The sequence below is a fragment of the Microcebus murinus genome, chromosome 8 (genome assembly GCF_040939455.1).
Source record: "Microcebus murinus isolate Inina chromosome 8, M.murinus_Inina_mat1.0, whole genome shotgun sequence".
Lineage (NCBI taxonomy): Eukaryota > Metazoa > Chordata > Mammalia > Primates > Cheirogaleidae > Microcebus > Microcebus murinus.
Window position 1 is genome coordinate 56,266,135 of NC_134111.1, and position 26,938 is coordinate 56,293,072.

The 26,938-nt window shown below is 39.3% G+C and overlaps 1 protein-coding gene across 2 annotated transcripts in view; it reads right to left on the reverse strand.

Moving 5' to 3' along the window:
• Positions 1-26,938, reverse strand: part of CCDC141 (coiled-coil domain containing 141) — a 180,331-nt gene that overhangs the window by 63,539 nt on the left and 89,854 nt on the right. For both annotated transcript variants that reach the window (XM_012785842.2, XM_012785846.3), the window contains one exon: positions 16,066-16,238. In XM_012785842.2, coding sequence (XP_012641296.2) covers positions 16,066-16,238 — 173 coding nt within the window. The remainder of the gene's footprint in view (positions 1-16,065; positions 16,239-26,938) is intronic.

Here is a 26,938-nt window from a genome sequence, read left to right on the forward strand (position 1 = left end):
AGTTTTAGGCTATCCAAAGACTTCCCATTTTCTTCTTTGGTATGCTTTAGCATTTATAGTTAGGTTAAACGAGGTTTATCCTGGATTGCTTGGTTCAGCGGATACTTCTCTCCTCTAATTACAGCCTTAGAGGGATGGGCTGAGTTTCTTTGCCGCGCCGTGCATCATTGCCTGTCCAGTGTGTGGCTACTCCTACTTGTGGCTTAGACCCCTTCTGGGTAAGAGAAGTTGCTGATCATCTTGGTTATCCTAGCTAGTTCCTATTTCCCTTTTTCTATATCCTGGGCGAGGTCATCTCTGTCTGACTGGGCAGTAAGCACATCCCTTTCCTGACTCCCAGCTGGAACGTATCTGCCACACTCCTAGTCCCAGGGCTGCTCCCGTCCTTTACTATTCCTTCTCAGTGAAATCCTAATCTGCAGGCTACAACTAGCCCTGATGCCATCATTTTCAATGAGAAACTTTATACAACGATTCAAGACTTTTCTTTTGAACATTCTAAAATATTTAAAAACATGTATAGCATGCATATTGCCAATTTCCTCCGTGCCCCAACAGCAAGTGGTATGACCAAAGGAAAGTTCTGACCCCACTCTTTGCCAGCAGTTCTTACACGGACTGAAAATAAATTAATAGCATTTCATCCATCACCCAGGAATGAGTCCTGTTACTCCACAGTCATATGAAATTAACGATGAGACAAGAACTGCCAGTGGGTTAACAGAAATTTGCTTGAACCAAAAGGTAGTGTCCTGTTATTTTGTTCTGATTTTGAAGCAACTCTGCTCATGCACATCCTGGTTGGGTCGGAGAGGGCTAAGGATGGGATAGACTTCTAGCTCTGACAATCCGTGGCTGTGACAATTTGTACGGGAAATACTGATTGACCTTTGGGCTTTCTCGGTAAGAATGGATTAGATGGTGCCTGTCTGTGGTGTGAGCATGTGGTACATCAGATTATTCCTGATGTTGGCTTGACTTTTCCAAGCATCACAGATACTGAGAAAATGACAGACTCTGAAGGGTTCTTCAGGCATTTGTTAGAAACTCCATAATGGGAACATTTTCTCCCTTATTCACTGAGCCAATAGAGGGGAGGGAAGGGGGAAGAAAAATGATTGCTTTTTTTTTACCCCCTCAAGGAACAGAGACAGATTGACTTCTGGTTCAATAATAGAATGTTCTATTTACTGTATGGAAGCAGTTGCTCTGTCTTTGCATTTGCTGCAAATCAGGCTGGGGGAGGGGAGCAAATCCCAATGTCAATGTGTTCTAATGATTCTTTTCTGAGAATGGCAAGTTGCTTTCAAACCTTTCATAAATTACTATTGGCAGCCCATCTGGATTAGGAGCAGAACCAGATGGTAAGTACTTGACAGCTTACTCTGTCTCATCAGAAGGGATCAGCTGACCGTACTTTTCTTTTTGTCTATGGAAAAATAAATCTTCCTTATCTCTAGCTCACTGCTTTTTTTAACAGGAACCCCAACAGTGTCTTTCCATGTTTATGATTGTCTTTATTTTGGAGGAAACAACTGCTGCTCTCTAGTTTTCATCCCTACTTTGAAAAAGTGCCATTTGCACTGTAGAAGTGAAATGCATATTTTTTACAATAAAGTTTTTTTCTGATTTAAGTTATATACTTTGAGAATCTCTCTCCACAAAATGAGTATCTCACACACATACACACACACACACACATATTTCATTTGTACATAACAATGGGGAAACAGAAAGTAGTAAGTGGTGCTGAAGCTACAGGGCTCCTGGGCTCTGGTCCAGATGTGTGTAAAGATGGCCAGAAGTTCAATTCCTCTGAGGCCATGGACACCAACATCCATGTCCTATGGGAACGGTACCAGAGCTAGGATTCTACCTGAAATCAGTACCAGGGATGGGATTCTCTCTGCTTGCAAAAGGAGGTTGGAAAACACTGCAGCCAACTCATCCTGGGGGTCATAGAATCAGAAATAGCAGGGCAGTCAGAAACCACACCAAGCCCTCTTCTAGTTTCCTGATTGCATCTCTGAGAGCCACAGTATCTCCATGGGAGCTGTGTGACCCTGATCAAACAAAAGAAGACTGATTCTGGACTGGAGGCCTTGTGAGTCTAGGTGGAAGTCATGGCAAATCTGTTAAGGAGGAAAGAACAAAGAAGAGAGAGGAAGGCAAGCAAAACAAAGCCAAAGAACAACCCTCCTCCCTCACTTCAAGGGAGAATGCCATCCTAAATTGCAAAACATGCCAGGAAAAGCAGACCTATGACACTCAACAATCAAGAGGTCACTGTACTCTAGTTGAAATGAAGATAAGTAGAGCATTCTGAAAATGACTTTAAAATAAACATGTCTGAGATCAGAGAAATAAAGGAATATTCAACACCAATAATGAAAGAACAAGAAACTTTGAAACAAAAAGTCAGAAATAAAACAATATTGGATATGAAAAAATTAATTAGAAATCCTAGAAACAAAAACAATATATTTATTATAACTAAGAAAAAATCAATGAATGGAAACAAAGGAAAAATTAAGAAAAGAGAAAATAGTCTGAGGGCTTACTATACATGCAACCCAAAGAGCTAAAGGAATAAAAATATGAAAGTTCGGAGAGTTGAAAGACAGACTGAGACTTCTAATAGACAGTAAAGGGGAGAGGAGAAAAGGAATAGCAGGAAAGCATTATTTAAAAAGATAATTGCTGAAATTTTTAATGATTTATGACATTAAATAGTCAGATAAACAGAGCACAGCAAGACCAAAATAGATGAATATACTCATTTGAGATTATTTGGAAAATATAAAAAATATATTTTAATGTATCTTCTTCCAAAAGGTTTTCTTTTTTCAGTCCTTCCCTTGCCCCCAACACACACACAAAGTTAGCATTCTGCCATATTTATAATTTGGGTACCATTTGTATCCACTTGACGTTATATTAAGAGGATATTCTCTGTCTTTAAACATCCTTTAAAAAAACATTTTCGGATGTGCTTAGGATATTCCATCATGTGCTTGTCCTTAAACTATTAAAACACTCCCTATTTTCTGGGAATATTTAGGCAATTTTCAGGTTTGAACTATTATAAATAGCACTGTGATGATCGTCTTGTTCATAAATATGTCCACTCACATCTCTCCCTTTCTTTTTTCCATGCTCCCTTTTCTCTAAACCCTCTAATCTGAGAGAACTCCTCAGTAGTCCAGGGCAGAGATTTCTGCCTCTCTCGTCAGCCTTCCTCTGTAGGCTCTGCGAGTCTAGACATTTTACTCAGGGATCCTTGCTACTTCACATCACAGCATCAGCATCATAAATGAGTACATTCATAGTGTAGTCATATAGATATTCTTCAAGAACATAATGTAATGATTCCTAGATTTCATGGAAAGTGTGGACTTTTGGTACCTTCCAACACTAAGAGTTTCAGAATGATAAAAATCTAAACAGTGTTAACAGGCCCAGATTGTAGTTGTGACATTTACTCAACCTCTAAAAAAGAACAGCTTAATATAGACATGAAAATATTTGCAAAGTGGCTGAGTTAAGACTGTCATAAGAACTCAACTTTGTAATTTCCTAAATTTCAGTATCTGACATTTACCATTTAAATGCATCATCAAACCCTTTTAAAACTGGTTATTTTTAAGTTCTTAAATGCTTGGTGCAGTTCTTATAAAATGCAATCATAGATGAAACTATTAGGCAAGTGAAATTTGTTTGTTTTCTTGGAGAATAGATAATGTTTTTTGTTTGTTTTCCACTTAAGATCTTTTAAAATATTTTCCCTATGTTAAGGAATTTCCTTTAATGTCATGCCAGTCCCTTAACATTTCAAATCAAGTCTACTAGTATGAAATACTAATGTGATATAAGTACCTAAGGAAGGTGAAAGAAGTTCCCTTCTTAGTTTCAACATTCAAGGTGATATCATGGTCCAGATGAGGAGATGATACTGTCACAAATGAAACAACTAAGGAATGATTCAGCCCAGCACAGGATGAAAAGTGAAGCCACAAGATGGATGTCACAAATACCAAGGAATTTAAAGAAAGTGTTACGTGGTGAATATTGATTCTATTCATCTTGGCTTGAAGATGTAGACCCTTCACCCATCTCAACCCACCAAACTCAAGAACCATTCATGGACCTCTCCAATCTCACTCCTTCACTTGGCCTGTACAGATCACAAGATTTAAGATTGTGTTTCCCATCTCTGAAAAAGTGACCCCAACACCCACTGTGCCCACAGCTCCCTCATTCCTGGAGCACACTCCCTAGACGTGCAGCTCCCCAACTGCACACTGGAATGATTCTAGAGATTCGGGGTCATTTTATATACCTTAGGCTGTCCTTGATGCCTGGTGCTTGTAGGCCATGGAAGATGCTCATAAGTACACTCAATAATTTTTGAAATGAATTGAAAGACAGAAAAACTTTACAGAGCAGGTGAGACTTGATTTGAAACTAGAAGATAGATGGAGTATATTTTAAGTGCACTAAAAATACAAAAAGAATCTATGTTCACTAAGTGAACCAGGCTCCTTGTTATTGATTAAAGTTCAATGAAAAGAGTAGAAAGATAGAGAGCTAGCAACTGAACAAAGGGATTCAGACTGGCATTCAAGTACACACTCCACCTATTACTGCTGTGTGACAGGCCATAGGGCAAGTTACTGAACTTCTCTGTGCCCTAGTTTTTTCATTTGCAGAACAGGGACAAGGATAACAGTAGTTCTTACATCACAGGGTAGTTTTAAGGATTAAAATCATTAGTGTATCTTAAGTCCATAAGTGTTTGCCATTATTGCTAATGAGCCTTTGTACATAGTCTAACTCCCACCTAGCTCTTTGGCCTTGCACTCTGCCCTCCTCCCCTTGCCACCTGCTCCTCTAGCCACACTGTCCTTCTTGCTGTTGCTCTGCCTGGTCCACTCATCTCCCAGTATGTGCATAGCAGCATCTTCTCTTTAGAGAATTCTTCTTTGACAACAATATCTGAAACAGTCCCCTCCTCAAAGTCACTCTATCCCATTTCACTTTTAAATTATTTTCATAGCATTCATTGCTGGGTAAGAGCATCTTATTTATTTGTTGGTTGACTGTTTATTACTACCAGAATGTTATAATCAGCATGAGGACAGACACTTCTCCATCACATTAGAAGCTTGGGAACATCTGATTTACCAAAGGCACTTAATAAATATATTGGAATGAACCAAAAAAATGAATGAATGGACCACGCTCTGTCTAAAGTTCATTACCACCCACAAAACCGACCAAAGGAAGTAATGGTAGCTGATATAAATGACAAGAAAGCAAAATCCAATTAACTTCTACATTATTTCTCTGTAAAATATAAAAATATGAAGAATCTACATTAGGAAAGTACTAAGTATTAGGTCGAAACAGATAATACTTAAAGTTATATCAAAGAAAACTATTCAGTTAGGATGAAACTTATAAGCTCAAATCCATTATGCCAATAGAATGAAAATGGGTACAGTCTTTTGTGCAGGGATAGAAACTGAGTTAACTCTGAAGCAAGTTTACTTGTAAATTCTAAGTTAATTTTAGCAAACAGAAAAGGAAAACGAACACTTCACAGGGTAGTCTGGTCTTGCTGGGGTTTTATATGTTTTTGAGCTTTGCACTAGAAGATACAGTGAGGAACAAAAAGAGGTCTCTCATTTTCATCCCATTATGCAAAACTTAACTCTCACATCAGGTCCTGGACCCAACATTTCCAAACACCACAGCTTCCTACAGTTTAATAAATGCAGAATTCTCTTCATAGCAGGCCATCTTTGGTCTTTTTTTAGACTTAGTGCTCAAGGATGATGCCTAGGAAGAGATGAGGAGAGTTGGAGGCCTGGGGTCTTCAACTTCACAGTAAGTCTAAGTTTTACCATTTCCATGGTTTGAATATGGTTCGTTTCCACCATGGCTCATGTTGAGGTTTGGCTCCCAATGGGGTGGTATTGGACAGTGGTGTTTACAAGGCAATGAGGTCATTAGGATGGAATAAGGTCTTTCCCGGAAGACTGGGTTAGTTATATTGGGACTGGATCAGTTCCCACAAGAGCAGGGTGTTATAAAGCAAGGTTACCTTCTGTGTTTTGCTCTTTTTGCACACATACCCTATTGTCCTTCTGTCTTTCTACCATGTTATGACACAGCATGACATCCTTACCAGAAGCAGACCAGATGTGGTCACCCAATCTTGGCCCTTCCAGCCTCCAGAATCATGAACTAAATAAGCTTCTTTCCTTTATAAATCACCCAGTCTCAGGTATTCTGGTAGATAACAACAGAAAACAGACTATAGCAACCATTATCATATCCTATTATAGGTAACTGGCTTTGTAACCAAATGCAAAAGAATGTACTAAAATGCCTTTACAATTAAAGTATATTTAGGTTATATGATAGATATTGTACTCCAAAAAGATAAAAGCCACTTAACAATGACTTAGCATTATCATCAGATTATAGGCAGGAAATAGAAAAGGCAAGGAAACAAATAACCACAAAAATTTGTTTTGTGAAGCTCCTAAAACTTCAAATATATTTAGTTCCAGAACAAAAAAACACTGTGGGTCTAGTAAAGTAGTAATTGCAGAACAATAATGAAAAGGTCTCAGATTTACTGAGGAAGCTTTGTCTCAGATAAATGTGAACTTCTAAGTTCCTATTTTTTTTACTAACAGAAAAAAAATCAGATCAAAAGGCCTTAGAAATTCCTACCTGCCCCAATACTAAGTTAAGCCTTTTATTACCTTAACATAAATGTTTATCTTCTTTATTTCAAACATAACCTTCCCAGTTAGTGAAAACGAATACAACAATTTGGTGCAGGTGAGTCTGTTGTAATCATTTGAAACAATCTTGTAACTCTTAGTATTTTGTTTTTAAAGCTCTTTATATAGAAAGTAAAAAAGAAGTATAGTCATGCACCGCATAACAATGTTTCAGTCAATGACTATAGTCTTGTAAAATTATAATACCATATTTTGCTGTACCTTTTCTATGTTTAGATATACAAATACTACCATTGTGTTACAACTGCCTCTGGTATTTAGTACCATAACATGCTATATAGGTGTGTAGCCTAGGAGCAATAGGCTATATGCCACATAGCCTAGGTGTGTAGCAGGCTGTACCATCTAGGTTTGTGTAAGTACACTCTGTGATGTTTGTATAATAACCAAATCACCTAACAGTGTGTTTCTCAGAACATATCCCTGTTATTAAGCAATACATAACTATAATAGTTTATTGGGCACTCTCTATGTGCCAAGACTGGTGCTGTCTCATTCAATTAAAAAAAAACTCTTGAAAAGACATGAAGATGGCGGACGAATAACACCGCCAGACAGAGGGTCCCTGCAGAAAAGACAGATTCTAGCAGAAACTAGAGGAAAGAAGCAAGAAGACGAGCATACAGCGGACGAGGGCCGGAAGGAGACCCCGGGAGACTCCTCGGGAGGAGGCTGCGGAGGAGAACTGGAGGCTGAGACCACCGGAGCAGCCCGGAGACCAGCGGCAAGGGTAGGTGGATTTGCCGTTTCCCCTCCCCTGCATTCGGGACTGCTGGTGGGCTCCCCAGCGGGTGAGGAGACCTGCGGACACCAGCCCAGAGACTGCCGCCGCCTGCCAACGGTGAGCCTGTAGCAGACGTGGCACCAGGTTCCCAACTTCCTCCGGGCACCTCCGTGTGCACGGACCCGAGCCGCGCAGCAGGCGCCATATTGCCTCCTCCTCCCCTCCGCCGACCCTACCCGCGGCTGCCCAGAGAGACAATACAGCCACCAGCCGGAGGCACCTCCAGGGAACCGGACCTTCCCGTTTGGGACCCCGCCCGCCCTCCTAGGTGCTGCTGGCACCGTGTTCCCAGGAAAACGGTGCCGACTCAGAGGCTGAGAGACATAGACCCAGCTTGGGCTCCCTGTAGGTGAATTAGGACCGGAAATCCTCTCCCTGGTGGGAATACAGTTTGAACTCTGGGACCCAAAGGTCGGACCTGCAGACCAGATCCCCTGCACCGAGGGCTAGCATTGCCCAGAGCACAGAAGGGTTATATGTGAACAGCCTACTGAGGGCTGTGTGCCTCTAGGGGCGGATCGGCGTCCTAGAGGGCAACCCTCCTCCCAGGAGGAGGCCGTGCGCCCAACCCAGGTGGCGTTCCTGTGCAGGGAACCTCCCCGCCGGCATCACAGTCCGGGGAGGCCTGGTGGCTTGTGGTCTGGCCTGCTGGCAGAGGCCCAGGAGTAGCTGCGGAGTTGGGGAGGGTGGAAAGAAGCGAGGCCTGCTGCAGACTGCGGGTCTCAGACAGCCCCACCCCCACACCCAGACTTTCTGGCTGAGCAGGATCATTCCAGCCCCGCCCTGACAGCTTTCCCTGGAAGCAGAGAACAGAACTTTGACCCCTGCTAACGGCCTGAGGGCAGGCTTACCCAACCCAGCTCCGCCCAGAACGAGAGCTGATAATAGGACTCAAAATCAACACCATAGCCTGTTCCTCCAAGCAAACGCCACCTACTGACAGGGACGGCATCTTGCACAGCCTTTTCACGGCACTCACTGACTCAATATACAGGGAGTGGTCCAATTTCACCCACAGGCACCACCTAACGCCTCAGAAACTAAACAGGGTGTGTGAATACCCAAACAATAACCTAAGGAAAGAAACAACAACTGATCGACATGGGAAGAAATCAGCGAAAGAACTCAGGAAATATGAAGAACCAAACGGAAAACACACCCCCAAAGAGGAGCACCAGCCCCCTAGAAACGGACACCGACCAAAATCAGGCAACCAATATGACAGAAGAGGAATTTCGTATGTGGAACATAAGAACACTCACCCAGCTGCAACAACAACTCAATAACCAACACCAAGAAACCACAAAAAATCTCCAGGATATGAGAAAAGAAATAGACACATTGAAGAAAAGTGTAGCCGAACTCCTGGAAATGAAGAATCAATTCAAGGAACTACAAAATACAGTGGAAAGTCTCAAGAACAGGGTAGATGAAACAGAAGAAAGAATCTCAGAGCTTGAAGATAACACCCTCCAATTAAATAAATCAGTCACAGAAATAGAGCAGAGAAACAAGAGAAAAGAGCAAAGCCTACAAGAGCTGTGGGATTATGTGAAGAAACCTAATGTGAGGGTCATAGGGTTGCAGGAAGGGGAAGAAGACAACACTCAAGGGTTGGACAAGCTGTTTGAAGATATAGTAGAGGAAAATTTCCCAGGCCTTGCTAAAAATCTTGATATACAAGTTCAAGAAGCTCAGAGGACCCCTGGGAGATTCAACGCAAACAGGAAGACGTCACGACATGCAGTCATCAGACTGACCAAAGTATCAACTAAAGAGGCCCTTCTAAGAGCTGTAAGACAAAAGAAGCAAGTAACATACAAGGGAAAGCCAATTCGAATAACATCAGACTTCTCTAATGAGACTTTACAAGCAAGGAGGGACTGGGGCCCCATTCTCACTCTTTTGAAACAAAACAATGCCCAGCCTAGAATATTATTCCCTGCAAATCTAAGCTTTGTATATGAAGGAGAAATAAAAACATTCTCAGACAAGCAAAGGCTCAGAGAATTCACCAAGACAAGACCAGCCCTACAAGAAGTACTTAAAACAGCGTTATGCACGGAACATCATAATAATAACCCACGAATATAAAAACAACCAAAACCCAAAGATATTAAAGGCCAGATATTACAATGGCTCAAGACAGAAATCAACCTCCTACTAAATGATTACTTCGTAAATGAAGAAATCAAGACAGAAATAAAAAACTTCTATGAAGAAAATGACAATGGAGAGACAAGTTATCAACTCCTCTGGGACACAGCTAAAGCAGTTCTGAGAGGAAAGTTTATCTCCATAAATGCCTATAACCAAAAGACAAGAAGATCACAAATAGACAATCTAATGAAACGACTCAAAGAGCTGGAAAAAGAAGAACAGACCAACCCCAAACCCAGCAGAAGAAGTGAAATCAACAAGATCAAATCAGAACTAAATGAAATTGAAAACAGGAAAGCTATTCAGGAGATTAATAAAACAAAAAGTTGGTTCTTTGAAAAAATAAACAAAATTGACACACCATTGGCTAAGCTAACGAAAAGCAGAAAAGAGAAATCTCTAATAAGCTCCATCAGGAATAAAAAAGGAGATATCACAACTGATCCCAAAGAGATACAAGATACAATTTATGAATACTACAAAAATCTTTATGCACACAAACTGGAAAATGTGGAGGAAATGGACAAATTTCTAGAAACACACAGCCTCCCTAGGCTCAACCAGGAAGAAATAGATTCCCTGAACAGACCAATCTCAACAGCTGAAATAGAAACAGCAATTAAAAATCTCCCTAAAAAGAAAAGACCCGGTCCAGATGGCTTCACACCTGAATTTTACCATACTTACAAAGAAGAACTAGTACCTATCTTGCAGAAACTATTCCACAACATCGAGAAGAACGGAAACCTCCCCGACACCTTTATGAAGCGAATATTACTCTGATACCAAAACCAGGAAAGGATGCAACAAAAAAAGAAAACTACAGACCAATATCCCTAATGAATATAGATGCAAAAATTTTCAACAAAATCTTAGCTAACCGAATCCAGACACTTATCAAAAAAATAATCCTCCACGACCAAGTGGGCTTCATCCCAGGTATGCAGGGATGGTTCAACATACGTAAATCTATAAATGCAATTCACCACATAAACAGAAGCAAAAACAAAGACCACATGATTCTTTCAATAGATGCAGAAAAAGCTTTTGACAAAATTCAACACCCTTTCATGATACGAACACTTAAGAAAATAGGCATAGAAGGGACATACCTAAAAATGATACAAGCCATATATGACAGACCCATAGCCAACATCATACTGAATGGGGAAAGACTGAAATCATTCCCACTTAGAACTGGAACCAGACAAGGCTGCCCACTATCTCCACTTCTGTTCAACATAGTGCTGGAAGTCTTGGCTACAGCAATCAGACAGGAAAATGGAATCAAAGGTATCCAAATAGGGGCAGAAGAGATCAAACTTTCACTGTTTGCTGATGATATGATATTGTATCTAGAAAACCCCAAGGATTCAACCAAGAAACTCCTGGAACTGATCAATGAATTTAGTAAAGTCTCAGGATACAAAATCAATACACAGAAATCAGAGGCATTCATATACGCCAACAACAATCTAATTGAAAACCAAATCAAAGACTCAATTCCCTTCACAATAGCAACAAAGAAATTAAAGTACCTAGGAATATATTTAACCAAAGAGGTAAAAGACCTCTACAGGGAGAACTATGAAACACTGAGGAAGGAAATAGCAGAGGATGCAAACAGATGGAAATCCATACCATGCTCGTGGATCGGCAGACTCAATATCATCAAAATGTCTATACTACCCAAACTGATCTACAGATTCAATGCAATACCTATTAAAATCCCATCAGCATTCTTCACAGATATAGAAAAAATAATTTTACGCTTCGTATGGAACCAAAGAAGACCCCGAATATCAAGAGCAATTCTAGGCAACAAAAACAAAATGGGAGGCATTAATATGCCAGATATCAAACTATACTACAAAGCTGTAGTAATTAAAACAATATTGTATTGGCACAAAAACAGGAATATTGACCAGTGGAACAGATGTGAGAATCCTGATATAAAACCATCCTCATATAGCCATCTCATCTTTGACAAAGCAGACAAAAACATACGCTGGGGAAAAGAATCTCTCTTCAATAAATGGTGCTGGGAAAACTGGATAGCCACCTGTGGAAGGCTAAAACAGGACCCACACCTTTCACCTCTCACAAAAACCAACTCACGCTGGATAACAGACTTAAACCTAAGATATGAAACTATTAGAACTCTAGAGGAAAAAGTTGGAAACACTCTCCTAGACATCGGCCTGGGCAAAGAGTTTATGAAGAAGTCCCCAAAGGCAATCACAGCAGCAACAAAAATAAATAAATGGGACATGATCAAACTACAAAGCTTCTGCACAGCCAAAGAAATAGTCATGAAAGTAAACAGACAACCTACAGAATGGGAGAAAATTTTTGCATCCTATGCATCCGATAAGGGACTGATAACTAGAATATACTTAGAACTCACGAAAATCAGGAAGAAAAAATCAAATAACCCCATTAAAAAGTGGGCAAAGGACTTGAACAGAAATTTTTCTAAAGAAGACAGAAGAATGGCCAACAAACATATGAAGAAATGCTCAACATCTCTAATCATCAGGGAAATGCAAATCAAAACCACAATGAGATATCACTTAACCCCAGTGAGAATGGCCTTTATCAAAAAATCTCCAAACAATAAATGCTGGCATGGTTGTGGAGAGAGAGGAACACTCCTACACTGCTGGTGGGACTGCAAACTAGTTCAACCTCTGTGGAAAGCAATATGGAGATACCTTAAAGCGATACAAGTGAATCTACCATTTGATCCAGCAATCCCATTGCTGGGCATCTACCCAAACGATCCAGTGACACTCTACAAAAAAGACACCTGCACTCGAATGTTCATAGCAGCACAATTCATAATTGCAAGGCTGTGGAAACAGCCCAAGTGCCCATCAATCCATGAATGGATTAATAAAATGTGGTATATGTATACCATGGAGTACTATTCAGCTCTAAGAAACAATGGTGATATAGCACATCTTATATTTTCCTGGTTAGAGCTGGAACCCATACTACTAAGTGAAGTATCCCAAGAATGGAAAAACAAGCACCAGATATATTCTCCAGCAAACTGGTATTAACTGTCCTAAGTGGACACATAGGTGCTACAGTAATAGGGTATTGGGGAGGTGGGAGGGGGGAGGGGGGCGGGTATATACAAACATAACGAGTGAGATGTGCACCATCTGGGGGATGGTCATGATGGAGACTCAGACTTTTGGGGGGAGGGGGGGAAATGGGCATTTATTGAAACCTTAAAATCTGTACCCCCATAATATCCCAAAATAAAAAAAAAAAAAAAAACTCTATGAAGTGTATATCTACATTTTACAGAGAGGAAACTGAGGTTCACAGAAATTAAGCTTAAAAGCCATGGCACTGTTTTGGCTCTCAGAATGTATAAAATAAAACTCCTTTGGTACCAAGTCTTAAGTTTCTTATCCATGCTGGTTTTTCAATGTCTGGTAATAGGAGTCTTAGTATCTTGTGTCCTAGTAATGTGACTGGCATTCAAAAGCCACTATGATGTTCAACAATATGTACTTTTCCCTGCTGACATTTACACTTATCTCCATTGCCACCATTCTAAACTCCAGCAGTGGCCTAACTCGAAAGCTTAGGTTCTGCTTCTTTCCTGTGAAGGTGACTCAGGTCACGGAGCAGATGAATCATTAGATGAGGAAGGAAGCAAGTCCCAAACAGAATGCATGGAATTGAGGGCAGTAGCCATGCATGGCTCTAGTTTGCAAGGGAGATTCTAATGCATTTCAATTCAATTTTTAACGGATTTTTATTCTACATCTACCTTCTGAATCAAAGATGTCTTTTGCCAAGAAACAATTTTACCTTCAGTTCCTCCTGCAAAACACAAATAGTATTGATTTATAAAATATTATGAAATCTCAGGGAAACCAAGTACCTTAGAAACTTCTGTGAAAGTTTATATCTCTAAGACGTTGACAGAAACCATACTGCTAATTAGTTTTTGAAATCCATTTACCTAACCATTATTTCAGGTTTTTTGAAATGGTCCCTAATTATTTTTTCTTCTACTGAAATCCAGTCTGCCTCCTAAGAATAAGATTATAGATGTTCCTTTTAAAAATAATATATATGTAGACATTAAGACATGAAAGAACAAAAGAGGCAAAAAGAATGAAACCAGCAAAATAAATAAGCATGTCAACCATTACAAAATGGATGGCTAAAAATAGTCAATAAAATCTCAAAGATAGAATGTATATTAAATAAAAACAGTTTACTTCTTATATTTAAATATTGAAAATAAAGCATTACTGAGTAGAGCAAACAGGATAAAGTTTAGCAATAAAACATTGTGACCACCTTTCTTACTGCAGGAGTTAAACATCAGAATTGAAAAGGGAGCTTCAGTTTCTGGCCAAGAAGCAGAGACACTTTACCCTCATGCCTTAAACAACTAGAAACACAGACAAATAAATGAAACAACGGTTTTCAGACATTGAACAACAGGTAGCACAGGACAGTGATTCCTTAGAGAAGGAAAGCAAATGAAATGAACTTTAATTGCACCAGCTTTCTGCCTGGGAGGTAATTTCCAGACCAATTCAAAGAGATGGAACCAAAATAGAGTCAAGAGGAAGTTCTTGCTGATTTGGGAAGACAGAGATCAGACTTTGGGGAAGTCAAGGCACCTAGAATACGTGGGGCAGCGTACCAGATAGAAAGGGTTGACACATAAACAGAACTCCAGACATCTGAGGAGGTGTAATTGGCTGCATTCTCATCTCCTCATGTATGAAAGGAGCCTTCCCAAAGCCAGAAAACACATTGCAAACAAAGACCTGGGCCTGACCAGAGAAATAACATTTGTGCATTGAGACCCGTTTGCTAAACTGAGATCAGACCATTTCCTAATTACTCCTAGAGCTCTCATCACTTAATCCAACCAACAAATGAGTCAGATCAATGTCCAACATGCACCCTGAGTTCGGGCACAATAAGCGCCTATTCCACCCATAGGATATATTTTGCATGGCTCAAGACATTTACACATTTCTGGAAAAGCTGACCTGTAGAAGGGAAGGGGAAGAAGGAGCTCCTGTACCCATTCTTTGGGCCCATATGGGGCACATTGAAACTCCTAAAGCCTAACGAACACCATCGTTACCTGGTGCATGGCTCAGAGTTAAGTAAAGAAACTTAGTAGCTACAGTTGTTATTGTTAGTTTTTCAAAGGGGAGAATTATTTGTCCTCATATCCTCAACTTTTTGGCTCTTGCTGGAAGACCTTGGATTATTTCTAATCTCAGTTGTGCCTGGTCTCATAGCAACCATCACAAGCCCTGCGTCTCTTTCCAGATTCAGGGCTATCTTCTGGAAAGAACATTCCCCAAACCCAAATTTACCAAATCAACATTTTTAAAAACATCTAAGATAGAGCAGAACAAGAGTTTACAAAGCAATAAAATGATTTTGCCACATTCCACCTATTTTATTGTTCTTTAAATTGAATGTCTTAGAGTTGCAAGGAGATTGTAGATATGGAAGATGAAAAACTGGGTTTAACCCATTTGGAAAATCTTTTTTGTCTCTCTCCATCAAAATGTAAGCCCTGCTTTCAATTCTTTCTATACAACATCTGTTCCATGGTCTGCTCTGTCATCTCCCCTTTGTCTTCCAACCCTGTCCTCTCCCACACTTTCTCACTGCATCCTCTCTCTCTGTTTCTCAAGGTCCATCTCTCTCTTCATGCCCACCCAACCTAAGATCACACTGATGCGTGTACCAAAAGTACTCATAAAAATGACTGTTAGCACACTGTTTAAGGGGATGGGGTTTGGGACCCATACAGTTGGATTTAAATGATCACCTTTTACTTGGTATTTTGCTTGGGGAGCCAACAGGGTCATCAATGAAAGGAAATTCTGATACTTTACTTTTTTCTAGAAAGAAATAGAGACAGGATGGAGTCAAGACTCAAGAACTGAAGAGAAGAAGACCCTCCATGAAGATACCACCATAGGATATGAAAAGCCTTGGAAACCAAAGCTGTCTTTTGTATTTTGTGCCTTCCCTCTCCGCTCCTCAGAAATGCATAAGCAGAAAGCTTTAGCATCTTTAAGTCTTCAGGCTCAGAATATAGCCTTACTTGTGGATGAGCAACACTGTGTGCATTCAGAATCGCTGTTGACCAAAATTCAATAGATCCTTTTAAGCCATAACATAATGCGGCAAAACATCAGAAGCAGAAAAAAAAATCATGCAACTTATTTTTTCACAGCTTGTGGAAACTGTGAAAAAGCTTGTTACACTGAGGAAGAAATAGACTTCACTCACCTGCGGGAGTCTAGTTGGCTGATTAAGGTTTGTCCCTTTTGCAAAGCATCAGCTGTGCAGTCTTTAATTTCTCTGTGTAATTCCGCGTGCCTCACTGCCAAGATGGGCAGACTTAAACCCTCTGATTTAAGGAGCTTAAGGTAAGCTTCGACTCTTCCAAGTACATCAAATGCCTGCCAGAGAAAACATACTTTCATTTTCTGCTTTTCTAGTTTAAAATCTACATCAATGTGTACACAAAACACTAGCGATTAAACCAGGCCATTCAATTTATTAGTGTGATCATAACCAAAAAACAACAATCTTAGTCTTGGAAAACAGCTGTATAGTTTTAAGGCTCCATTTAGAGAAAATGATCATAACTTAGTTCAGCATAAATAAATGTCAGCAACATAAAATTACAAAAATAGTTTACATTGAGAATGTATCTACACAACACAAACAGTTATAACTACATCGAATTTGGAGAGTCCGGTTTATTTTTTTGCACATTTTATACCGTATACAAATAATAGATGAGCTATTTTAAAAATGTTATGTAGCCTTTTATGACCTGAATGTCGCTGTAATATTCTTAAAAGGAAATGTTCCAATAAATTCTACTTTGAACCTGAAACACTATATGGAAATAAGCAAGAAATTACTGATGTGCTTTTCTCCCTTGCCTTTTCAAATGGAAGACCTTCAGCCTACTCTATCCAAGGCATCCATCTATCTTCCCATGAGATTAGAATTTGGTTCTGAAGCAGTGCAAAGAGTAAGACCAAGGTAATATTTAGCTTCTGACATGCAAAATAAGATTATGCCAAAAAAATAGCTTTGCAAACCAAGATATTATCTTGAGAGAAGATTTTTAAATTCATTTAGTTTCCTCCTTTATTAGCAGATCAACAACCCAGCATGCCAGATTAAGCTTATAGAATTAACAAAAAGTAGAAAGGAGCTATCCATTTGGCCATTAAGGCTTAGTTGGCATTAAGGAGGAGAAGGATGTCATATAAAGGCAATAAAAGATGACTGTGGTAATATGAGGAAAAAGAAGGAAAGCAAGTGCCATGGTCTTTGTAGGTCTCCTCATACCTCACTTCTGAATTTCTGCCTCTAGAGAGATGGGTGAGGAAAGCTGAAGAAAAGCTGAACTGCAAGGGAGCTTGTCTTATGATGCCTTTTTGGCGCTATTAGGAAAAGTCACCATATGGAATGTTCCATACCAATCTGGAGAATAGTCCTATCACAGGAAGCTTGGCCATGCTGCCTAGTCAGGCAGGGGTCTTGAAGTGTAGGCTTCCTGGGTTGCTGAGTTGGAAGCCAGTGAGCTTAGCAGGAGCTGACCAGAGTGTAGTAGGAAGACCTCACAGAAGATTCTGGGGGAGAATCCCAGACTGTGAGAAATGAGAACAGCCAGGAGTTCAGTACTGCTGAGGCCTGAAGGAGGCCGGGGAGCATGGCTGAGCTGATGATGAGGTGACGCGCTGCAGCCAGGTGTAGAGGCCACTGTTACCGAGGTGTGTAATGCACTCATGTCCCTTATACCTTAGGGAATGAGTTTTAACAGCAGATGTGGAACTGGACAAACTTGGAATTTACAAATGAAATGTCTCAAACACTGTCTTATTACTTACAAGTTGGTCTTCTGTTCTCTCACCAATGCCCTCCTGTCTCCCAAGTTTGTTCTTTCTATTTACTTAGAATGTTTAAAACAAAATCATTGTCACTTAGTTAGTAGCTGAGAGGAAGTATTTAATAACTATCCTAGTAACTACAGTGTAATGAGGCCTGACCATGTGCTTGCTTCTATCCTGTGTGCTGCACAATTCTTATTCAGTCAACAAATACTACTGAATGCCTGGTGACTTCCAGGCATATCATCCCTAATAGTCTTGGGAAGGAGCAAGAAATGATCCCCATTGTATAACTGGGAAAACTGAGTTTCAGAGTGGATAAGTAAATTGCACAAAGTGACACTTTTACTAAGTGGCAGATTTGGGGTTTACACCCAATTTGTCTGGCCCTGAGGCCCATGCTCTTGAACCCTGGGCTACAGAGCCATGTGGCAAAGGACTACCATGGAAATCCTAAGAAAGAAGGGCTATTTCAGAGAAGGCTGTGATCTTGGGTAGAAAATGTGGGATTTTAAAACTTTACTTTTTGGAAATAAGTGTCTGCCTTTCCTTCTCATAGGTGCGAAGAGATACAGAGAAAGGCAGAGAGATTTCTCTTATACTTTAGGACTGTAAAAGAAAGGGAGTCCTATTAAAGTAACTCTGAACTTGAAGAACTCTTCCTTATCTGATCCTTTTTCTGTCCTGTAGTTGGCAACGGAGCCAAATGAGACAAGATGCTGATGTTCGAAAAGATGATTTGATGACTTTCTTGCTCCTTTCATAACTCATTGAAACATCACTTGGCAATAACCACTGTTTCTGGAATTTTGTTTCACATTTTAAAATTTTTATTGCTTATTTTGAATAAAGTAGAGTCTCTTGTTAATTGAGGGTTAGTCAATGCCTAAAGCAAAAATTTGATGTACTCAAAATTACCTTGAATGTCTTTAAGTCACTCTTAAAGTTTAATACATGTGAATCAGTGCTTATAGTAATACATATTCACATTTAGAATTGAAAACCCATGAGCTATACTAAGGGAAGAAATAAAGGGAAAATCTATATGTAAATGTCAAGACATTCTCTCCTTTCTTCCATTTAGACAATTCTTAAATTCCTAGTGTGAATGGGGAAAGGATGGAGAATTGCAAAGTGCTTTTTATTGCCTACAAGTTTAACTCCATTCTGTGTTAGTATTTAGTCATTATAACCTTAATACATGTTTGTTGTTTTGAGAATTAAAGAAGAAGAATATATGAAAGTAATAATGGTGGACATGGAGAAGCACTCAGAAAATATTTGCTGGCTGTTATTCTAAATCTTGATTGATGGAACACATCTTTAAAAAGTCACTGAGAAGAGCATGGCCACCTGCTGCCTGTCATTCATCCCACGTGGGCCTTTCCTCTTAGGGCCCTGCTGAGCAGCTGCCACTCTCATATCCTCAGGCACTGGTTGAATCTTTATTGGAGTTAAATGCTAGCACTGCAAGGTCATTAAATGCATGTGTGATATCACTCCACCTCTTCCTGAATGTTGTAATAGAAGTTTTGTATTCTAAGAGAATGGAAATTGATTGAAGGGCTGAACATTCACTAGCCGGAGGACACAATATATCAAGGACAAAGATAACCCACGACTTTGATTCAAAATATCCAAATTTCTTCCAGAGCTTTTTCTCAAAATGACCAAAGTGTTGGGAAAACATTTACTTATGAATTGCTCTATGTGTCCACTTAATAGAACTACAGCAGCAGAAAGGAGGTAACTGATTTCATCCCTTCCTTCACTCGACAAGCACATTTGTAGAATACCTGTAAGGGAGGTGGGCTAGATGCTGTACGAGAGCTTATTCCCAACCTTAATCCCAAATGAACCCTAATGAGAATAATCTGTAGACATAGAAATAAGAGTTAAACTTCTGGACCTCTTTAAAAGGAAGCCACTCTCACGACTAGATTATCTGTGATTATTTGAATCATATGCAAAAGTCATTTCTCATATTCCCATGTAGAATTTGATGAGAAATCCATGTGCCAATTCCAGAAATGATCTAAGTATCATGCTCTCACTTAATCTACCCCCAAAATAGAACTGAGTGCTTTCCCATTTACCATATCCATAAGGAACCTGATATACTGGATGCAGCCTGGAAAGAATCTCTTTGTTGCACACACAGTACAAAACAGGTTATTTCTGGCAATAAGAACATTGTGACCCCCATATAAACTCCTTAGGAATTAATGTTTTACCTTCAGTTGTTTTTTACTTCACATCTCACTCTTTCTTCAAACTTTGAACGTGCAGGTCAAATAAATCTATTGTGACTGGATTGGGAAAAAGGATATAGGCACAGGATAATCTTTATCCCTCTGGATTCTAGCTTTGCTTGACTATTTTATATGTTATTACTCAGTTTTTAGGCAGATAAGGAGGAGATGAATCAGCTCTTTTTGGCCCTGTTTTGAAAAAGACTAAGGAGTTGCTTGCTTTTTGTGCTTTAAGATGCTAATAAAGACTTTCCCTTTTTCCCTTGTTAAGTACAGGATCCAAGGCAGGCTGCACCAAATCAAGCAGAGATGGTATCAGACATGGCACATTTTATTCTTTTTAAAATATCCATGAGACTAAAAGTTTAAACAAGAACACGAGTCATCCAGCATAATTCTTTTATCATGCTGTTTCACAAGGATCTTTAGTAAGCAATATCCTTTGCTTCTTGACCAATTAATTTAGAGAGAATCGACACTAAACAACAACAACAAAACAAAACAAAACAAAGCTGCAGAACCTTGAAAATTTCCTTTCCTGAGTCTAGAGGCTGGAGGATGAATTTTGTTGGAAACTTTGTAACTACCAAGACACAAAACCCAACTCAGCTTCTAATTAGAACATTGCATTCCACTACCTATGGAGACTCAAATTTCCCCTAGGTTCAGTGTTTGTAAAGACCAAAAGCTTTGGTTTTCTTTCCTGAACACATCACCTGAGATAAAGTCTGGTGGCTCCCAGTCTGGGGAGCTGATTCTTAATTTAGATCTCTCCCAAATCTGCCCAAGCCGTCAAAAGCCATGAAGACCCGGGCATAAGGATGACGTGACTTTCAAGCTCCCAGTACTCGCTGGCCCTACGGCCTACCCCTTGGGCCCCAGAACTCCTTCCTTGTTCCAGCGTGGATCTGTGGTGTTAATGAGAGGTGTTTAAAGTCATTAGCTCCTAAGGCAGGTTTTGGCCTCACAATTTGAAAAGCTAAAAAAACACTGGAAAAGGAGTTTAGGATTGAAAGTGGCACGTATCTGAAGCATTTTATCAACACAGAAAGGAGGAGTTTACATATTGACTGTCTCTTACTTGTTCTTAGGCAAGTCCACCTTAGAAATATAACTAGACCCATTAAGTAGAACTTTAGGCAGCTCGTCACTATTTATAATTTCTGGTTTCTTTTATCCAAATTGATTTAAATGATTTTAGGATGATCTTGGGAATATTAATATGGAAAATATCCACTTACAATGTGTAAGGCATTTATTTTTTTCACTTATTCAAAAAATATTTATTGAAATTTATGGACCATGTATTCAGCTATGTGCAGGGGATACGAAAACGAACAAAAGCATTAAATCATGTTAGAGTAGCTAGCGCAATATTAAATGCATACATAATGACAAAATAATGGCTAGCACTTAGTGAGTGCTTAGCTATTCTATGCACTAGCTGTGAATTAACTTATTTAGATAGCACAATGACCCTGTGAGGGACATATAGTTGGTATTTCTATTTTACAGATAAAATAGTCAGATGCACTGGGAAGTTAAGTGACTGTCAAGGTCACAGAGCTAATAAATGTCTGAGATCAGATTCATACCTAGGCAGCCTGGCTCCAAAACCTACTGTTATTTTAGCAAAGTGTCATGCTAGCAAATGTTTCTAAATTTTCACTTAATATCCTACAGTTCCATTTATTTTACATTCCAACTCTACCCCGAAAAGATTTTGTGCGATTTATCACCAATTATATGAACTTTTATTATTGAATGATACTCTCTGAAGTAGATAAGGATTATTAGGTCTATTTTAGAAAAGGGAAAACTCAAGCTCAAAATGTAAATTGATTTGTCACATGGACAGTCATTTATTCGTTCATCCAACAAAAGTTTTTTGAACATGACTGGCATACAAAGATGAAGACATCATTTCTCTCTACAGGGCACAGACAAGTATTCTGGAAATAATGAGAAATATGTTAGTGCTGCCTAGAAACTCCTCAGAGGAGGTGCTGTGTGTGACGACAAGCCCTTTACACAGCATTACTCGCCTTCACAGATGTGACACAGAGATTGAGATTGCAATGTGTGTTCCTTGCCTATTAAAGTAACTAGGCTCTTTTCTTTCAAAATGGTCTCATCCCAGTTACCTTGGATCAATATAATCTCTTATGGGCAGTGTTATGTGGTTAGCCATGAAAATCCACAGTTTATAATATCTCACTGCTCTCAGTCATTCAAATAATTACCCAGCACCGTTCTAGGTGTTCTGATGAACACAAAGTGAAAAGAACATGTTCCTTACCCTCAAGAAATTTTGATTTAGCCAAAGAAAGTAAATCTGCCCAGAAATAACTATAATACAAGACAGAATATGTTTACTGACAATAGAGAAATGCAAAGGTCTGATATTATGTATGGAAGAGAAGTCAATGAGTATACCCATAAATTAGAAGTCCATCAATAAATAGCTTAGTTGTGAAAGAAATTCAAGATCGAGGAACAGTAAAATTGAGTGCCTTAGGCTGAGCATGGTGATTCACACCTGCAATCCTAGCACTTTGGGCCAGGAGTCTGAGACCAGCTGTAGCAATATCACGTAACCCTCATCTCTACAAAATGTATATTTAAAAAATTAGCCAGGCATGGTGGTGGGTGTCTATAGACCCAGCTACTCAGGAGGCTGAGGCAGTAGGATCGCTTGAGCCCAGGAGTTTGAGGTTGCTGTGAGCTATGATGATGCCACTGCACTCTAGCCTGGGCAACAGAGTGAGACCCTGTCTCAAAAAAAAAAAAATTTGAACGTCTTCATTTTTAGACTATTAAATATGGACTGATCGGTGAGCTGTCATGAGAAATGTAAGATGTAAAAGACATTCCTTTTATTTTATAATTTTTCTATTATGTATCTATTTCATAACTTTATGATAATAATTTAGCCATATTTATCAAATACTTTCTGTGGTTTAAATAGCCTGACCCCTGAGCTCTAAAACCAAAGGTGTCTAAACCCTACAGAAATCACTCAGAACACAGGAGGATGGCAAAGGAAGACATCATCTGTTTCTTGTGGTGAGGTTTGCCTCATCATGAGTTTTTTCAAGTTCTTAAATATTTCTGCACATTTAAGGACATTTTCAGCATAAAATAGAAACTCTTTAGCATGTTTTTCAAAACTCTTCCTGACCCCCTGCCTACTTCTATTGCTTTTGTCTCTCACCACCCTGGGCTTACACACCATACTTCTGGCAATATGAATTATCTTAGGTTCCCCAAACATGGCATGACTTTGTCCCATCCAGCCCTCCCCCAAGGTTTTTTGACCCCAACCTTCCAAACTTCACTCAATGGTTACCTCCTCTGAGCAGACTTTCTTGACACTTTTCCCCTGGGCCAGGTTAAGGGTCTCTGTTCTGTGTCCCTAATACTCTGAGCTTACTCTGGCATGGCTTTCCCACAGCACATGGCCCTTCTGTCACATTGCCTCTCCTTTAGACTTAACTGAGAGGACATGGAAGGCAGCCATTGTATCTTCCATTGCTTTAGCTCAAGTGCCCATCTGTTGTTGCATGGCAACAATAAGAGTACAACATATTAGCTGAATGCAAATACCAAAGAAGGGAAGGAAGAAAAGCAAGTTGCTTCACTTGTTTCTAAGAGAAAGGGAAGTTGCTTTGGGAAAGAGGAACCTGAGATAGGCTGCTGAAGAATTACAAAACTAAAAGTAATTACATTTTCCTTGATATCTAATAGTAATTAGTCTAATTTCCTAAATTCATTTACAACACCTCAAAAAAATCCTTCTGGATAATATTATTTTAGGTACTCTACGTGAACGTGTTTCTTCTTTCAATCTGCACAACACCTGGAACATTTAAATTGTTTCCCACATCTGGACCTAAAATGTATTTATTTTGAAAGTGAAAAAAATGTTATATATAAATGAAAAAAGTACTGATCTCTGTGCCTATTTTGCTTTCATCTGAAACAATAATGTTGCTACAGGCAATACTGTTTTGCATCATTGTAAATATATTGAAAGAGCAATACCATCTTTTAAAAAAATGTTAAATTTTCAACAGCGATGTCAGAAGCAATGGAAACTATGACAATCATTACATTTTGAACTAATTTTTGGACATTTCTTTGGCTACCTCGACCTTTGTTTCACCTTGCTTTCAGGCTGATGCCTCCCAAAATCAGACTATGTTCATACAATAGATTTGGCCTCAGCCTCCTCTGTTTGCTTGCCCAGTGAAATCACATGCCTGTGAATGGAAGGCATGGGATATGAAACTTTATGAACTATCAGCCATGTTTCATAGCTTTGGGTTCAGTCATAGTTGTTGCATAAATACAGGCTCATGCTGTTATGTTTTTGAGACATATTATATATTTATCTCTGTTTGATTTAAACCATGTACCCTAAACAATGATAAATACATTTTGGGGATCAATAAATATGAACCAGAGCTTCTTTTTTGTGAACACTCTAGAAATATAATAAATAATAGAATCTATAATCCTGAAGGATGAAAATTTGGGGGATCAAGATGAGTTACTGTAGTAAGTGCTGGGTTCATATTTCATGCCATGTCCTCATAACTCTTGGCAACAGCTGGTAATTACAGGAACTCTTCTCCAATCAGTTATTATCCAGTGTTGACAGTTGACCCTTACTTGTATTTGTTGCCAAGGGATTTAACAAATAGGTTCACCAAACAGATAGGAAACTCTAAAAAGAAAAGGAAGTATCTTAGGTTCTTGAGTTATATGGCACAATCTCCACTCGAATCCAGTGGCTGGTTTATGGCAGTGGCAAAGTTCCTAATGCTCATGTGTCAACATTGCCATCTACTGCTCACTCCACATTCAAATGTCCGTCTCTATAGCCAAAGGCTGCAGACACTTCCTTTGGGTGAGAAACATGTTCCTGAGCCTTGGGTAATGATCGAACCCTAGCAGAATTAAAAGGTAATCACTTGTACTTTGGGAGCCACAGGGCAAAGGCAATGAGGGATCTGTTGTCAATGTGGACAATTAGGTGATAATTATATTTTATCGAATTTCACAAATTAGAAAATGTATTGGCTTATGGATTTTCTTTTGTATGTTTGGTTTTCTGCTGTATCCCCAGCATTTAGAACAGTGCCTGACGCATAGCAGTTTCTCAATAAATATTAATATTTAGGAATTAAGTGAATACTTAAAGAAGAATCATGATTATTCTCATGAATTCACCACACTATTTAATGACTTCAATAAAAGGAATTATTGTGACATTTTTCTAGTAAATAATAATACCCCTATCTAGAATTGGTAGAGAGAGAAATGAATGTAAATGATAGGAAAATGGGAGGAAAGAGGGATTTCTTGATGATTTTAACCAGAAACATGATAAAAATATAGATGAGAAAAGAAATATGTTGATCTGGAAAACTTACTAACAACAGTCCATTCTGCAAACAAATTTGCATTCGTTCCTTTTTATTTTTCCAAAATCCAAAAAAGTAAAAAGTGTATTTTTAAAGTCATATATGTCACTTTTTACTCAGCAGACATTCAAGCTTTCCCACTCATTTATATATTATCTATGATATGAACATTGGTTGTTTTTTTTTTTGTTTGTTTTTGTTTTTGAGACAGAGTCTCACTTTGTTGCCCAGGCTAGAGTGAGTGCCGTGGCGTCAGCCTGGCTCACAGCAACCTCAATCTCCGGGGCTCAGCGATCCTACTGCCTCAGCCTTCTGAGTAGCTGGGACTACAGGCATGTGCCACCATGCCCGGCTAATTTTTTTTTTGTATATATATTTTTAGTTGGTCAATTAATTTATTTCTATTTTTGGTAGAGACGGGGTCTCGCGCAGGCTGGTTTCGAACTCCTGACCTTGAGCAGGCCTCCCAAAGTGCTAGGATTACAGGCGTGAGCCACCACGCCCGGCCTGAACATTGGTTTTTATACTAGTATTTGACACAGAAATTGAAAAAGAATATTGATCTAGCTTCAACAAATTTGGAACAAGATTTTGTTTGCTGAAATAATAATTCCATTTGTCAAGAGTAGAGCTGGTTTTTGAGGAAAGTACCTTTTTTTTTTAAGGGCCACCTTCATCTTTTAGTCCCACAGTGCTAATATCCAGACCTACATGTGTTGAGAAGATTCTCCATGGGTCTCTGGTGTTCTTGACATCTTTACCGGTATGTCAAGAATGTGAGACCCTGATTCTTCTTCAGCTGGATTGTTTCTCAGTGTTGGGTCTGCAATGAACAACCTTTAGGGTTGAGGTCATGGCTCCCTCTGAGACAAAGTTCAGGCTTGCTTACTGCTTGCTGTCAAACAGCAGATTCCTCTAGCTTAGGGTTTTTCTTCTGAACGCCACCAGCTGCGGGTGCAGACTTCCATCTTGGCCCATCCACATCACCCGTGCGGGAATTGGGGCTGAGGAAGCTGATGTGGCATCTGACTACTGCTTTCCCTATGATAAAGCCTTTCAACTGCGACCCAGACACCATGTGTCTTCTGCCAGCATCTATGACACTGTGATAATTTAACAAGTTAGCCTGAAAGTAGGGTAGAATCTCAGACCCCTCACAGTTCTTGGGAGCCTGGTTTTATTTAAGAATGGAAAGGTTCACAATTGGGAAACCCCAGTGCACTCAAGGCACAACAAAGTGAATTTTCAAAAGGAAAATTCAGTGCTTTGGAAGTAAGTAAGTGACGCAAATTGAAAGTACCCCACTCACTAGTATAAGCAAAAATTTTAGACCAGAAAAAAAAAAACAACTTAAGGAATTTTGAAATTGTATTAATTTTTACAATCAAGCCCTTTATTTAAACTAGGGTTACTTATGAGTGCTATGCCAATGATTGGGTAAAGTGGTGAGATTTTCGGAAAATTTGAAAATTCTACAATATAATTCAAAAAGAAAAATATCATTTATAAGTCATAAGAGGAATTTCTTTTTTTAATGTGAATGGACTTACCCACTACATAATTTCATAAT